The following is a 16,953-nucleotide window of genomic DNA, read 5'->3' as shown; positions in this document are numbered from 1 at the left end:
GCTAGAAAGATATGAATAAATTTAGCAAGGTTTCTTTATACAGATTTCTCTTGGTCTCCATTTGCCATCTCTGGTGAGAATGTTTCTTTCCTTCCAGAACAAGGAGAACATCTCCAATATTTGAGTTTTATGTCCTGCTTTTAGTAAGATTGAGGTGCCCTTTTGCATCTGGTGATTTTCAAGTGTCTTTAAATTAAAATCTATACACCAGGTGGCGTATTTGGGGGTGGCAAGTTCTGAACTCTGTCATGACAGTAGAGAGAACAGGGGACCTTGGGAACAGAGTGATAGTCCCTGAAAACTCACTTGGGAAACTGGTGATGTGCTAGTTTTTAAAACAGAATAATGGGCTTTTCATTTAGAAGAAACAGTGTATACAGAGGCATAAAGGCTAGCAGGGTGCAGCCTAGTCAGGAGACAGTGAGTGTGATAAAATATGAGTGGGTCGCGGGGTTTCCTGGGCAGACAGCAAGGATGAGAGGGGAAGTGAAAAGGAACCAAATATTGAAAAGTCATGAATTTCGTGTGAGTTTTTTATTCTCTTTCGCAGGTGAGGCAAAGACATGAAGGAATTTCAAGCAGGGGGTTGAGGAGATGATTAGTAGATGGAGGGTAGATTTCAAAGGGAGAGTCATTGAGGGAGACCGTTGTCACCCCTTCTATTTGCATTGTGTAGTGGTACATGCTGGGGTTGACACAGTTATAGCCTAAGATATGGCTTCTGACTTCAGAGGAAAAAGAGGGAGAAAAGCAAGACCTGCACATTTTCCTATTTGTGATAAAAGCTGCAGAGAAGACTGTCACGAAAAATAAGTTCTCTGGAGTTTAGAATAGCTGTCATCCAGCATTGTCCCATGTTTTTATTCTGATTTTCCTTTCCTTCCTTTCCTTCCGCTGTATTTTATTTCCCAAAGCCTCCTTCATCTCCAAAGTCGTGGAGAATATACTGTTTCAGCTCAATGGTTGTTAAATCAGGGTTATGGTCAGCTCTGAGTAACAGAAGCATGAAATACCTGTGGCTTTACAAAGACTGAAATACTTTCTCTCTTAACTGAGCTCAGAAAGGCAGCCCAGGGCTCACATGGCAGCTCTGCCCTACGGTGTTCTCTGGGATAAAGTTGCTTGTTCCTCTGTCTCCAGGCTATGACTCTCATTCTCACGGTCCAAAAGGGAGCTCCAGCCATCACATTCAGGATTCTAGTGGCGAGATGGAGGGAGGGGAAAGAATAGGTTAGACACAGGCCAACAGTCTTCTAGGGAAATTTCCTGGAAAGTTAACAGACAGTACTTCTGCTTGTATTCCATTGGCTAGAATTCAGGAATTGGACCATGCTCAGCTACAAGTGAGGCTAGGAAATGTAGTCTTTATTCTGGGGGAGTGAGGTACAGAGACTTATGTTTGGCATCAGATAATGGGGCCACTAGGAGTCTCTGTACCAGTAGGATGCCTTTTAATCCTTTTAAAATTAATTTTATGAATCCTATCATGTGAAATACAGACACACACATACACAAGAACATAAATCACAAAAATAGTGGGATAGGTAGAAATATTTTTGGAAGGCATGAAGAAATTCGAAATATTCATCACTCTGACAAATACAGATAAGCAAGGAAATATTGCATTTGATACCATCAGTTTCTTTTTCTATTTTCATTTTCTAATTTTTGGAATAATGTCCACTAGGCATTATGAAGATTAGAATCAGCAACATGAAAATTGGGACTAATTCTATGATATTAGCTGTTGCAGCCAGATCGAACAATATTGTGAATATCATCTTATGTATACATATACTTTCAGGACATTGCTCTTCCTATTTCTATGTATAATTTCAGGAATATATGAAATATTAAAATAAAACTCTACATAAGCATGTTTGCAATAATCTAAAAATAAAGTATATCTTGAGACAGAAGAATAATGACAATGGTCTCTGTTTTATATATATATAAATACACATACACACACACACACACACACACACACGCCTATGCCAACATAGTAGGAATGTTCATATACGTATTTGATCTATCTATATATGAATAAAATATTACTCATAATGGCATACAGTATATGTCATTTGCAAAGTTTACTCTTGCATATTTGGCTCAATATTTGCATGGCTTCCTTAATTTCCTCTGTGTTAAAACAAACTTAGTGAGAAAGCAGGATTTGATTGATGAAATGAAACTTTGTCTGCAGTACCTGCACTTCTTTGATTGTGACAGGCTTTTAAGTAAAAAACAAAGTATAATGTTAACCACATCAAAGCATGCTTTTAAAAAGTTGTGGGTTTTTTTGGGAACACGTTCTTAAAATTAAATGTTCTAAGTGGAAACTTGGTATTTTAACACCACTCTTGCTGCACAAACCCTGAATTAATATGTCTATTTCCCATGTATTTATCCCTTCATTCAACAAATAATTAGTTATTGGCTACTATATGAAAGGTACTTCACAAACCAATACAGGAAATGGAAAATACATAAGACACAGTGTGAGAACTCTAAAAAATCTGACACAAAGAAAAATTAAATAGCACCTATATAAAAAATTTAAATGGTGGTCTGCAAAAGTAAGAAAGAATTAGATAAATGTTATAGTAATTCAGAGAAGCAAGCAGTTACATTGAACTATGTTATCCAGACTTTCAAGTGAAGAATTTGAGATTTTATCTTACCATGAAGCTAATAAGTTAGGTTGCCACAGTTTTATAGATGCAGCTAAAGAACCCTGATTTTTGAATCCCCTGTCTTTTTTTTTTTTTTTTTTTTTTGCGGTACATGGGCCTCTCACTGTTGTGGCCTCTCCCATTGCGGAGCACAGGTTCCGGACGCGCAGGCCCAGCGGCCATGGCTCACGGGCCCAGCCGCTCCGCGGCATGTGGCATCTTCCCGGACCGGGGCACGAACCCGTGTCCCCTGCATCGGCAGGCGGACTCTCAACCACTGCGCCACCAGGGAAGCCCGAATCCCCTGTCTTATAAAGGGTCTGCTAGCACACCTCTCCAACCTTTTTCCTAGAAAAATACATTATCTTTATAATCCAGTCAGAAAACAAATCTACCCACTTCCACTAAAGGAGAGGGAAGTATCTCTTTTTTTCCAAGGCTGTTTGATATACAGACATCCTTGAAAAGATAGTATGAAACAAAGCTGTCAGTGCCTCTTGCTCAGAAAATGTGCAGAAACACAAAAGACCCGAAGAGAATTGTCTCTCAAAATAGAGGAGTCTTTGTAAAGAAACACCCTTTAGTCCAGGCCTCAGAGGATAGGCTTTACTAAATGGAGTTTGGAGAATAAGGCTTTTAAGCCAAGCAAAGTTGAATGAGCCGTGTCAGGAAGTAATGCCTACAAGTACACATGTAGTGTTTTCTTTTGTTTTAACATCTTTATTGGAGTATAATTGCACATGTAGTGGTTTTATCACCATCTCCGTGAAACTTAACATTTCCAACAGAAAAACATTATGTAAAAGTTACTGCTTCTTGTTTTATGTATGTTATTATTTAGATATTTCATTATATTTTAAACAGAGCCACATTTTCAAATAATAGAAAGCATTTTACCTTTAAATACATATGTTTTAAATATATAACAAATATATATGTTTTAAGTGAATGCAATTGATTGTGTGCAAATCTTGGGGCTATGAGAATATCCTAAAATGGTCAGATTGAAGTCAAAAATATTGATTTGAGAGCCAACCTGGAAATAAAACTTGAAACAAATTTAGGTGAAGCCCTCTGCAATTTCATGTGATTTATGAGTATCTGCATTTTGACTGTAAGCAAGAGCTGTTTAATCCAGTTGACACCTATGGAGAAGAGTAAAATGAATTATTAATCAGATAAATTATCACTTAAGGAAGAATAAAACACTAATGGAAAAAATAGTAAAATTGAGAGTAGAGAACAGAGAGGTAAAACCAAAATTTAGAAGCCAGTATCATTGGAAATTGAATAAGAACTAGACTTAGAACAAGAGAATGATACTGATATTATTTATCATTGGATCTGAAAATGATGGAAACCATAGTTCCAGGATCAGATATATACCTGAGAATGCATCTTGCCAGCAAGAGCTATTATGACTGTAAACCCCAACCTAAAGGATAACTTAAGGTTTTAGAACACAACATCCTGAAAGTAGGTAGTAAGTACACACATACATAGATACAAACACACATGCATACACACACAGATAGATAGTAGTAAATTTATTTTTATTAAACTGAAAAAAAAGCTTTTGTTCAGTATTTGTAACTTTTTCTTTATATATGTACCCCAGAATTCAGATATAATATAAATTTTCTTATATTTAAATCTGCCTGGCAGTATGATGGATTTTAATAATTTACCATGGAAAAGTTAAGTTACATCATTTTCAAGATGTATCACCCTCTCATGAAGAACAGCCTTCTCATCCAATAGATTTACAGGTTTGACATTTGGGAAGACCCCCTTCTGTGCACTGGGCATCATACTACCATTAACACGTATTTCTCCACACAAGATGTCCTTATATATCTACAATGAAAACATTCCAAAAATATGAACTTTCCATCATACTTTATCTTCTTTTGACATTTTCTACTTTAGCTAAGCTTGCTCTATTCAGTCAGGTCAATTCCGACCAGTAATATATAATGCTAAAGTTTAGAAGTTGGTAGCAATTATAATCCTAGGCTTTTTGAACATGTGAAATAGTATCTTACATAACCCCACACATATGGAGAATGGAAAGATACATTCATAAAATACAGTTGACAGAGTATTTTTTACAAAGAAATTTTCAAAACAAGAAAAAGAGCAGAGAAATCTTTTTTAAAAAGCAAACAGAAGGCATTCTCTAGACTTCCTTGGATTCCCAGTTTTATAAATTAAGAATGAATTGGAAAGAAAATCCAGTCAAAGGCCCAAGTTACAAGCAATACATTTGGAGTGAACATGACAATATTTTTCTTTGAGAATGGTGCTTACTCAGAGCCCTTTGAAGGAATGACTATACTTATACGCTATAAATGGCTGATCATTGACTCTTGGGTGATGTTCACATAAGTCAGCATAAGAAAAGTCTTAAATGATACACAGTTACTAAATCATAAATTCAAAGAATTAACTGAACATGCTTAAAGATAATCCAATAAAATTTTTATTCATAAATGAGAGATGTGAAGCTCAGAGAGTAAAATGCTCATAAACTGATATTTTCTACAGAATGAGCATTTGAGGTCATGTCTCTTAACTCAGTACAGTGTCATTAATTCTACTACAGAAGGGGGAGTAGTTACAAAAGCAAGAGGACTAGTATCTGGAAGCAGCATTGAATCACTACAATTAGGTACTGCCACGAGGAGAGAGGTCTGCATTACACATTAGTGCAGGTAATGCATTATTCGGAAAGAACTTTGTGTTTAGAGTATTATGGGGGTAATGCTTTTTATAAACTTTCGTTTTCAAGCAGCAAAAGCCAGCTTTGGCCAAGGAAAGCAACAAGTCAATTTATTGGAAGAATATTATGTAGCCGTCACAATTGGTGAGAGGCCTTAAACATCAGGTTTGGCAAGAAGTAGGAACAAACAGAAGTTAGGTAGTAAGAAACAGTGTCAGGTACTCGCCACTGAAACTGCATGTCCAAAGTGACCCTTAATTCATGCAGCTGCCACTGAACTCTGTCCATCATGGCTGCTGAGCTCACCAGGGCTACATCTGGGTCTTAAGACCTTTACCGCTGCTGTGAAAAATGTCTCATCTTTGCCTCCATCCATCCATCATCTGCTCCAGGGTATGGGAGCCTGTAATTAATATGCATATGTCATTGGTGCAAGTTCTCACTAAAAGGTTAGAAGAAGGAAGTATCTGGTCCCTAGGTGTTATGCTTATGTCTCTGTTTATCAGAATTCATATACTGGAGTGTTCCAGGAAAGCAGGAAGGGTGTTTGAAGCCTGCATGCTGCTTAGTTTAAAAAAAACAAAAGGAAAATGGCTATAACATATTTTTATTATGTTATTCTCAACCAGTGGTTTATTTTATTATTATTTGCATTTTAATTCTAACCTATACAGGGATGGATTTCTTGAAATAGAGCAGACGATTTTCACATTTGGATTTCTGTCCTCTCATTATGTAGTATATCAAATTGCTTTCAAAAGTACAGTAGTGATGTTTACATTTGCTCTTTTGTTCCACGGAGCCTTACTTACCACTTCTCATAATTGTCATAATAGAGATTCATAAACATATAATGCATAGGTAGATTAAAATGCATTTATGTATTTTGGGGATGTCATTCAGGATCATTTTTATAAAGAAAACACTCATTCTACATATCTGTAATGCATTACAAAAGCCACTTTCTTCACCTCCTACTCATGAATTATGCTTTGTTAAATAACTTGGCATAAAGGGCAAAGATGTTAATTTCATTTAAAAATCACACCAAATGGTGTGAAAGTATTAAGAAAACAACAACTTTTATATATTAATCAACTTGATTTCAAGGAAGAATGTCTAGTTAAAGTCTCTTTTTTGAGATCTGTGACTTGAAAATTAAGAAACTTTTTTTTTTTTTTTTTTTTTTGTGGTATGCGGGCCTCCCTCTGCTGCGGCCTCTCCCGTTCTGGAGCACAGGCTCCGGACGCGCAGGCCCAGCGGCCACGGCTCACGGGCCCAGCCGCTCCGCGGCATGTGGGATCCTCCCGGACCGGGGCGCGAACCCGGTTCCCCTGCATCGGCAGGCGGACGCGCAACCACTGCGCCACCAGGGAAGCCCAAGAAACTTTTGATAAATTAAAAATAAAACTTTAAAAAGATCCAGATAATTTATTAGGTGAACTGGAGCAAATATTAAAATCAATTATTCATCACAACTGAGAAAATTGAGACTCAAAATTAGATGTTTCACATAAGTGCATATTGTAAATAAATTGTCAAAAAAAAAGAGAAAGCCTCTGTTTTCTGACTTTCTTTCCATTGCTCTTACAATGTTGGAGCTAAAATGGTATTGCTCTTTTTTTATATGTTAGAAAAGTTTTTGAGTCATTTTAATTTAAATCAATCAAAAATGTATCTTTGCCCTTAAAAATATTATACTTTTTAATTTATATTTGCCAGCTGACTAAAATAAAATCCCAGTTCAAATCCAGTATAATTCTTACACAATTGGTGAGGTAAGCATTATTATTAACCGTAATTTATGGGGAGAGATACTGATAGAGAAAACCACCTTGCTCTGGATCTTGTGATTTTTTTTTTTCATCCCCTACTTAATTTTCTCAATTGAATAGAAGAATTATACTATGCCTGATTATATTCAGTTTTTAAAATCATTTATATTTTCATGTCAACCACCTTGCAATTCATTTACATCTACATTTCCATTTGTGCTGATTTGCCAGGGTGAATTTTAGGGAGTGAGAAAGTGATTCATCTAATGTTTTTTTACTAGATGGAACAGCTATAATCTTGAGTCATTATATTTTTTTTTCTAAACACATGTTGAAACATGCACATATAAAAATACAGCAAAACATGCTACACAGTTTTATGTGTTTTCAATAAGCTAATAATCTTAGTCAAGCTTTTCTCTCCCAAATCCTGTCTTTTGTCTTCCAGAAATGTTTCTCAAGTTATACTTTATGGTCCAGTTGTACTACAACCTCAGTCCAAGTCCTCAGCATTCCTTATTTGAAAGTCAAAATATGTTCCCCTCTGTTCTTTTTGCCACCATCCTTTTCTTCCTTACACCTCTCTTGGCATAGCTGCTAGAATTTTGTGTAGTGTCATTCCCAAGCTTGAATCACTGTATTGCCTGGAGATAAAGACCACATCCTAGAGCATCATCTGCAGGCCTATTAAAACCCATGCAAGCTATGATTCAGTTGTTAATATTACTCATGTTCAATTGTGCCAATCTTATCCCCAAGTGTGGAGTAACTTTCAATGACATACATGTTCTTCAGCCATCTTCTTTCTTCTATTTTACTTACTAAACAATTTCAGTACATACTTGATTGCTGTGATGGTTTGTGAAAAGTTTTCAACCCTGGGGAGTATTTTGTTGAAATTGTGAGTCATATGTAGTAGAATATCGATGTACAGAATGTGCAGTAAGTTGTATCACATCTAACAAAAGCAAAATAAACACAAAAACAAATAAAAAATTTGCACTTAGAGTGGAGTCCCTAATAGATCAGGTAGTGTAAGAGATCATAACTAACTCAGGTCTGGGCACATACTCATGGTCAATTTTTGAGCATTTTAACACTCCCTAGGGCTTCATTTTTGTTGCTTCTATGTATATATTCTTTGAAACGATATATATATATAATATATATTGATATATATATTCAATTATATATATACATATATAATTGAGAATTAAAAATACAAATATGTATGTCCCTGTAAAAATGCAGCGTGCAGGCTTATGCCTGGCTATGTGTATGTATGCTTGTGTTTATTTCCAAAAGAACTTGCATGTGTTCTCTTCCTATCATCATCACCCTGCAAAACAGTATAATTTGCATTCAGAGCAAATACTTAAAACTGCCATGTTTTGTAATGTATATAATTTTCTGTCTTTCGATTAGGTAGAAAATGGTTGCCCATGTTCACCAACTGTGAAGACTTAGGATCACACAACTACAGCTTTGATTCTCCAAGTGTTTCAGGATGTAAATGTAGTCTGACCTTTCCCTGCTGGACAGTTAAATCATGGACACACTAAACAATTTAATTTGGACTGTCCTTCCAAAAGATGCTTTGGCTTCTCTCTCGAATGCTCACTAAGCATTTGTAGCTGACAAGGAAAAGGAAGAAAACTGTGAACTGGAAAGTTATCTTACAATGAAAATTACGAGCACATCTTGCATCTGTCCAGTCCTCGTGTGTCTCTGTTTTGTGCAGAGGTGTTATGGAACTGCTCAACACAGCTCCATCAAGGGGACCAGAAACCAAACCAAACACATCGAAGGTGAAACCGAAGTCCACCACCGTCCCAAAAGGGGATGGGTTTGGAATCAGTTCTTTGTTTTAGAAGAACATATGGGACCAGATCCACAGTATGTTGGAAAAGTAAGTTTTTCTTTATTGGTTTGTTTTTTCCTCTCCTGGGAAATTGGGAGGGTGGGAGGAGGGTGGAGTTGCAGTTGGATTTGAAGAGACATGGAACTTTAAGTGAATTATGTTATAGAATGCTATTTCGTATTCTAAATATTTAAAAATAATAATTATAAAAAATGAACTTCACCAATCATGTCACATCTCCCTAAACATCGGTCCATACAGACTAGACTGAATGTTCTTTAGCAGTATATTACTCTTTCTGTTCTCTCATGTAAAATGGAGACACTTAATTAAACACGCAATTCAGTAATTTTGTCTTTATTACCATGAAGATATATTAGAATTCACCGTGTCATTTATTGGTATGTTGATACTTACAATTTTTTTAATCTGTTGCTATTGCACATGAGGCTAAAAAGAAGACACTATATACGACATTTAATATATTTCTGCTAATTGTTACAGAGACGGTATTTGAATTTGTCAGCCTTTAAAAACACATGGATATTTTTCCAATCCCCCAAATTAATTTCCATACAAATATCGATATATTTAAATATGGATTAAATATAAACTGGGTGTACAGGTTTTGTTCAAATCCCAAAAGAATGAAGTTGACAAAATGATCAGTAACTTCAGACCAACTTCCCTTTCTCTCAGAAATGCAGACAAGACAATTTAATGGCTTGTCAAACCCTTTAGGAAATTGTGCGCTCAGTAATAAGGGACAGTTTAAGCACCTGTCTAGGCTCCAGGGTAAAGAATAGAGTGGGAAGTAGAGAGACCTTCTAATAGATTACTGACTGTTGAAAGCAGCCACACTTAGGTTTGTTCAGTACCTGTGGGAGAAGCAGCAGTCACAGCAGTAGAATCTTTATGACTGCAGGCTCAGTGACTTCTGCCTCCCTGCTTGACTATTTATTTTCACTTTAGCACTGTTAGTACTTAAAAAAAAAAAAAAATAGTACTCCATCCAAGCCACAGTACTTCCCTAATGTGTAGGCAGTACAGGAGCACAGGCCATCTGTTCTGCCCCTCTTCCAACAGGGACTGGGTTGCAGCTATATTTTCCGTACAAGGCAGGAGCTATGGAGTCAGAATGTGAAACACAAAAAAGATCTGGAACAATTCTATCATTTTCTTATGTACATATTAAAACAAGAAGGAAAACCCCTCATATTCATCCTATGCTTTTTTCCTACAGACTGTTCCATGAAGTAAATGTAGATAAATGTACTAAAATAAAAACATAATATATTGAATTACTATAAAGTTATTTTTGTTATGAACTTCAAAATCCTTTTTCTATAATCCTCTCAATCCTTGAGAAGGAGGCAGAAGAAATGGAACAGAAAAATGTTTCCTTTGTAGAGTACCAAAAGGAAAAAATATATATTATTTTAAAAATTTTATGCATATTTATTGTCACTTTAATTTAACTAAAAAACGGAAATAAAATTTGCTAGAAAAGGTTAGGGAAAGATCAGATAGCTTCTCATTTTTTGGTGGGTCACCTAGTTTGAGTGAAAAATGAAACCTTAATCAGTAGATTAGTTGCAAACAGTCTTTCTGGGCTTGGGTGCCAATGAACATATGGTTGAGAGCTTGTTAGCCATCAAGAGGTGGTGAGGGCTGTGAATCTGTTCCTTTGTGGAGGTTCTGCGGAAATCGGTATCCATTCTGTTGTGGTATTAACAGACAAATTTAAAGGGTCACACCCAAAAGTGTGGCCCTCCTATTCCCTATCTGACCTGGGGCCCCTCACTCATTCATAATCTTTCTACTCAATATTCATCTGCCTTTATGAGCAATTCTAACTTGATTGTGTGGATTTATTCCCCTCATCCATAACCCCCTACATACGTACAAAGACATGTACATACATACATACATATACACATACATACATATATATGTACATACACAACTGTGACAGTTCAAAAAAACCTGCAAAGTTCAACAATCCACGTGTACTTATAATAACCTCCTGTTCCATTATTTTTGTTAGAGTAGACAATTTATATTTCACACTTATAAATACATTCATAATGAATGAGAGCCATATATTTTCAAAGTGTTCCTGAATAGAAGATAGAATCATTACAGTTACTATAAGCATGAGAGGGGAGTACCTCCAAAGAGCTGAAAATTATCTCCTTTACTCCCTTCTGTCACTGAAATTCCAGCAGGAATTTTGTCAACAGAAACAAAATAATAATCATACAATACAAAGTAATAATCATATAATACAAAATAATAACCATACAATAATCCAATGCAATATCTGTTATTAAAATAATATATTTTCTACATGCATTACATAAGTTTGTTTCCAGTCATCCTTGAGCTCTGGATAGTAATTCTGTGTATCTACAGTTATATTTCACATTAAAAAACAACATCTGAAACTTTTGATAAGAGCTCAAGCCAAACTGTTTTTTTTTGTGTGTGTGTGTGTGTGTGTGTGGTATGCGGGCCTTCCTCTGTTGTGGCCTCTCCCGTTGCGGAGCACAGGCTCCGGACGCGCAGGCTCAGCGGCTTTGGTTCACGGGCCCAGCCGCTCCGCGGCATGTGCGATCTTCCCATACCGGGGCGCGAACCCGGTTCCCCTGCATCGGCAGGCGGACGCGCAACCACTGCGCCACCAGGGAAGCCCCAAGCCAAACTGTTTTGATACTTACCAATTTCTTTTATATTTTTTATAATAATTTTCTTTGACTTTTCTTAGTGATTGGGTTTATTATGAGGGAATTTATTTTGTTGACATTGGTCAATATGCATTATTCACTACTAAGAGCTTTTTTTTTTAAATGAGGCTAAGGCCATGAACATATGGTAATTTTAATGGTACATAGTATAACTATATATACATGTATAATACATATACCATCTCACCATTAAAATATGTATATAATTATACATATATATAGATAAATATAATTGACAATCCATAATTTTTTTTCAGACTGTAAAGGCCATGAGAAATCAAATACCAAAACTAGTGTATGAATATATCTCACGGATTTAACCTCATGGACTTATTACAGATCTTTTTAAATACTTGAAAGATTAGAGTAAGGAAGCTATAAGTAGTAAGTCAGTCCTTTCTTTTTGGAAAAAAAAGGACTTTTGTTTGCAAGTAAGTCCTTTCTTCTTGGAAAAAATTATGGTAATGTCATTATAGTTTTACAACAAAAATGTTCTCTCTTTTCCAAAAATTATGTGAAAACTAATATAGACCATTTAATCTGCTTTTATTTTCAAAATTGAACAGAGTTGAATGAATTCCATTATAACTAAGAACATAATTTTGTATAAAATATCACACACATCCTAAAGTGCAGGCCATGTATCACACCTAGCATTAGAGTAGACTCATTGCCTTCATGAGATAGTAATGATTAGTGAGTAAAGAGCTGAGTTTGAGTTAAGGCTTCTCTGCTTATTATCTGTATTACAACTAGCAAGTGTCTTAATTCCCTGCATTTCCGTTTCCTTACATGTAACGCTGAGAAATACTGTTTGACATTTCTGTTACTAATTCAAGTGTGTTATAAAGTTTGGTTTATAGTTTAGATTGTGGGTTAGTTAAACCACAGCCTGTGTGCCAATTCATCTAGTTGCAAGTGCTGGTATTGCTTGCATACTAAAAAAAAAAAAAATTAACTATTGAAAAAATTTAAGCAATAATATTTTGTGATACATGGAAATGAAATGAAATCCAAATTCAGTTTCTGTAAATAATGTTTTATTGGAATACAGCCAGACTTACATTTACGTATTGTATATGGCTGTTTTCAATCTACAATGGTAGAATTAGGTAGTGGCAAGAAAAATTAAGGTCCACAAAGTCTAAAATATTTACTAATGAACATTTACAGAAAATATTTGGAACCCCTCTTTAAGATATCTGCCTCATCTAGTAGACTGTGAATGCTTTGAAAGCAGTTTCTGGGACTACTTCATCCTCATTTGCACAGAATCTACCTCAGTGCCTATTGTAATGATCAAATGTGGTAATTCACTGGAAAGGACTCCATAAACTATAGCCTTTTGTAGTCGTGTTAATGGTTGTGAGAATTATTTGAAATGATTGAGACAAAAATCTCTGTTTATAAACTCTGTTAATCTCAGTTTATTAACTTGGTGTTTTTGTTTTTATTGTTGTTTTGTTGCATTATATGCAGTAGTGTAATGAATGTCCTTTTACACACATCATTTAGCGTACATATAGGTGTATCTGTGGGAGAGATTTCCAGAATGGGATTCTCATTTAAAAATAAATAAATCTTTAATTCTGGTAGATGTTACCAGATCCTCCTCCATAGGTGGTGGTGTATTTTGCACCTCTTTGATATATGAGAATAAATATTTCTCTACAGCAGTGCCAACAGATGGGATTGTAAAACTTGGAATTTTACAAATATTATAGGTGAAAAATTGTATCTCTGTGTACTTTCAATTTACATTTCTCTTATTATGAGTAAAATTGATCCCCTTTTCATAGTTGAAGGGATATGAATATTCCTTTTTTACTAACTGACGCTTCAGGTCCTTTTGTTAGTCTTTTTAACTTATCCTTGTTGATATTTACATAATAGATGAAATAATTCTTTGCCAGTGATGTTACCAATAATTTTTTCACAGTTGCCGTTTGCCTTTTGACTTTGTTTATAATTTTTGCTTTATAGAAATGTATTATTTTAATTTGATCATTCTTAACATTCCTTTGACTGAAACTACATTTTTATTTGGTTTGGATTCCTCTGAAATTTGAGGATTTTGTTGTTCAGAATTAGTGACAGTAGATTAAAAATGTATTCTTCAGGTCTTAATATCTACAGTTTATTACATATACTAGAAAATAGTACCTAATGAATAAAAAAGATGGTGTAAAAGTGGAATTGCTTAGAGATCAGAAATTATAATTTAAAATACACGATTTCTTATTTTTGGACACTAGCTATTGGCTGTATTGCATATATATTTCATATTTACCAGTAGAATATATCCTAGTGTGCAGGTTGTAACTGCAAAGTATATTGACTCTTACTGGTACATGCTAGGAATATTTAAATATGTGTAACTATTAGAATTTAACTAAGGACATACATTGGAAATAATGTCTTTTAACACACAAGTGCTGGAAATGAGCTTCATATATTTCAAGTGATAATTGCTTGCGATTAGCTAGGTGTTCTGCTCCATAAATGCATATTATTTTCATTTTAAAAACATTGTAGATGACTTCTTTAACCAAGAATTCTTGTATGAGAAATAAAGGAAACTCTATGTTTACTTCAGTATATCTTTAAGTGGATATTATCCACATTGCATTATTCAGTAATTAAAGAGAATAGAATAAAAATATCATAAACAAGAGGTAAGACACCAAAAACTGTGTTCCTACTTAGTAGCATGTTTTAGGCTAAGGTAGCTAATCTATTAACAATGTTACATTAGGGTTTGGGCTATATTGACATTAAATATATATGACAATAAAAGTTAATAAGAACTTAGATTTTTTCAGGATAAACAAATGAATTATAGTCTCCGTCTTCACTTCCCTTCATTTATGGTGTATGTTCTTATAACCGTTAGAATTTTTTCTAGATATAAACTGTAACATGGAGAAGATATTACTTACATCTATGAAGAATTTAGTTACTAAAATTCTCCCTGTCACTCCCCTCTTTACCCACGTCCTACATGTGTGAGTAGCTAAGTGTGGACTCTAGGCAATTATTCCCAATTTGCTTTATTAAAACAGCAACAACAAGCGTATAGAGGGTAAGAAAGGAATTCTAGCAGTATAAAGGAACTAAGAAAACGTCTTGCCAAATTCCTCAAGTAATAGAAGGCAATGATGCTCGAAACAGTTAAGTGATCTCTTCATGGGAGGGGGGATTAGTTATGACAGTGCCAAAGAACAAATTGTAAGATATCTGATTCTTTAATGAAAGTCAGTTTCTAGTATATAGTGCATGAAATTCCCCTCTCATCATCACTATTATTGCCATTAGTTTATATTTTTTTCTTTCTTTAAAAGAGCACCTTCAAATCTCTTTTAATATGAAGTACTATAGCTTCAAATTAAATAAATGATTTTGAGGTTGAAGAGAGAATAACTCATGTATGAAGGAATAGGAAGGCTCAGGCTTTTCAGAAAAAGAAAAGATAGTTTTAATGTCATCATGAACTCTGAATTAAAAATTAAACACACAGCAAGAAAAGGTCCCAATTGTCATCTGATATTGTAAAGACAATAATTTTATGAATATTTTTACCATAACTTGTTTGAAATGGAAAACGTCCTATATCAAAACATGACATTTGAATTTTACACAAGTGACAATGTGATGACATGATGTCATGTGAAATTAATTCATGGCATGCAGTTCCATTATGGATATAGAAATTTCTCAATAGTCATCATGGAAATTTAACTCTTTAGATCCAGTCCTAAAAGAAATTGGGTGCGTAAAAGAGAAATTTGATTTTGCATTTACTTCATTTAATTTGTAGTGATATAGAACCTGTTTTTTTTTTTTTTTTTTTTTAAGAAATCACATTTCACAAAGTTTAATTTTACTTTTAGAGAAGAGTGACATTCTATCTGAACTGTTTAAAAATGTTGTAATTAATAGCATTAACACTCATTATATATAGTGTTTCTCAGTGCTACGCCAGAAACATTTTAAACATCATCAATGCAAAGCAATACCTATTATGGGCACAATGTATGCATTTATTCACCTCGTGAACTTTTTATCACTATGCAAATGCACCCACCCGTGTCTGTGTGTGTATGTGGGCTTGAGTGTTGCCAATGGCTCTAAGCCAGAGGTGACTTTAACCCCTGGGGGTGTTTGGCAATGTCTGGACGCATTTTTCGCCCCTGATAAATTGTCTGTTCGTTTCATTTGGCATAATCGCTATGGTTACGGCTCCTTGAAGGGTTCAGGAAAAGGTCACAATGTGTTTTCAAATCAGAAGAAAATATGAAAATGAATATATCTGTCTATATTAGTCTTTATATAAATGCAACTGCAAATAGAATTTATCATTTTAAGTGAAAAAAAAAAAAAAAGGCCCACAAAAGCAAAAGGGCCAAGAGTCCCTGAAAGTTGTAATGTGGACCTGATTTTTGGTTGCGACAAGCAGGGATGTGGTGCTACTGGCATTTAGTTAGTAGAGGCCAGGGATGCTGCTGCACATTCTGTAACACACAGGACAGCCCCCACCAGCAGAGAATTATCCAGTGCAAAGTGGCCATAGTGCCAGCCTTGATCCGACACTGACAGCCACAGAACACGTTTTTCTTGATCAAAATGCTTTTGAGTATATTGTCCATACTATTACATCACTATAGTGACATTTTACATGTGTCATTTATAATACACATACGAATGACTTTTAAACTTAAGTTTTTTAATGCAATCTGATGATTTATTTTTCTAAGCCATGATTTTATTCCATTGTTTATTTTGATTTCTAATATGCTTGGACTTATGACTACCAATTTATTTTGTATTTTATGGGCACTATGTTTTCTGTTTGTTGTTTTGTTTTTTTCTCCTTTTATTCGACTATAATAACTTCTCTTGGGATTTTTCTCTGCTGGTTTGAATGGTTTGAAAGTTTTACGTTGTATGTTTTTTTGTGTTTTTTTTTTTTTTTTGCGATAAGCGGGCCTCTCACTGCGGTGGCCTCTCCCGTTGCGGAGCACAGGCTCCGGACGCGCAGGCTCAGCGGCCATGGCTCACGGGCCCAGCCGCTCCGCGGCACGTGGGATCTTCCCGGACCGGGGCACGAACCCCTGTCCCCTGCATCGGCAGGAGGACTCCCAACCACTGCACCACCAGGGAAGTCCTGTTGTAT

The 16,953-nt window shown here is 35.2% G+C and overlaps 1 protein-coding gene across 1 annotated transcript in view; it reads left to right on the top strand.

Moving 5' to 3' along the window:
• The window catches only part of CDH18 (cadherin 18), a 498,169-nt gene that overhangs the window by 140,004 nt on the left and 341,212 nt on the right, over positions 1-16,953 (top strand). Inside the window, exon 2 of the mRNA XM_024121138.2 lies at positions 8,598-9,081. Within this exon, the coding sequence (XP_023976906.1) occupies positions 8,854-9,081 (228 nt within the window). The 5' untranslated portion in view covers positions 8,598-8,853. The remainder of the gene's footprint in view (positions 1-8,597; positions 9,082-16,953) is intronic.

Source organism: Physeter macrocephalus, chromosome 8 (assembly GCF_002837175.3).
Source record: "Physeter macrocephalus isolate SW-GA chromosome 8, ASM283717v5, whole genome shotgun sequence".
Lineage (NCBI taxonomy): Eukaryota > Metazoa > Chordata > Mammalia > Artiodactyla > Physeteridae > Physeter > Physeter macrocephalus.
This window is presented reverse-complemented; position numbering and strand designations above follow the sequence as displayed.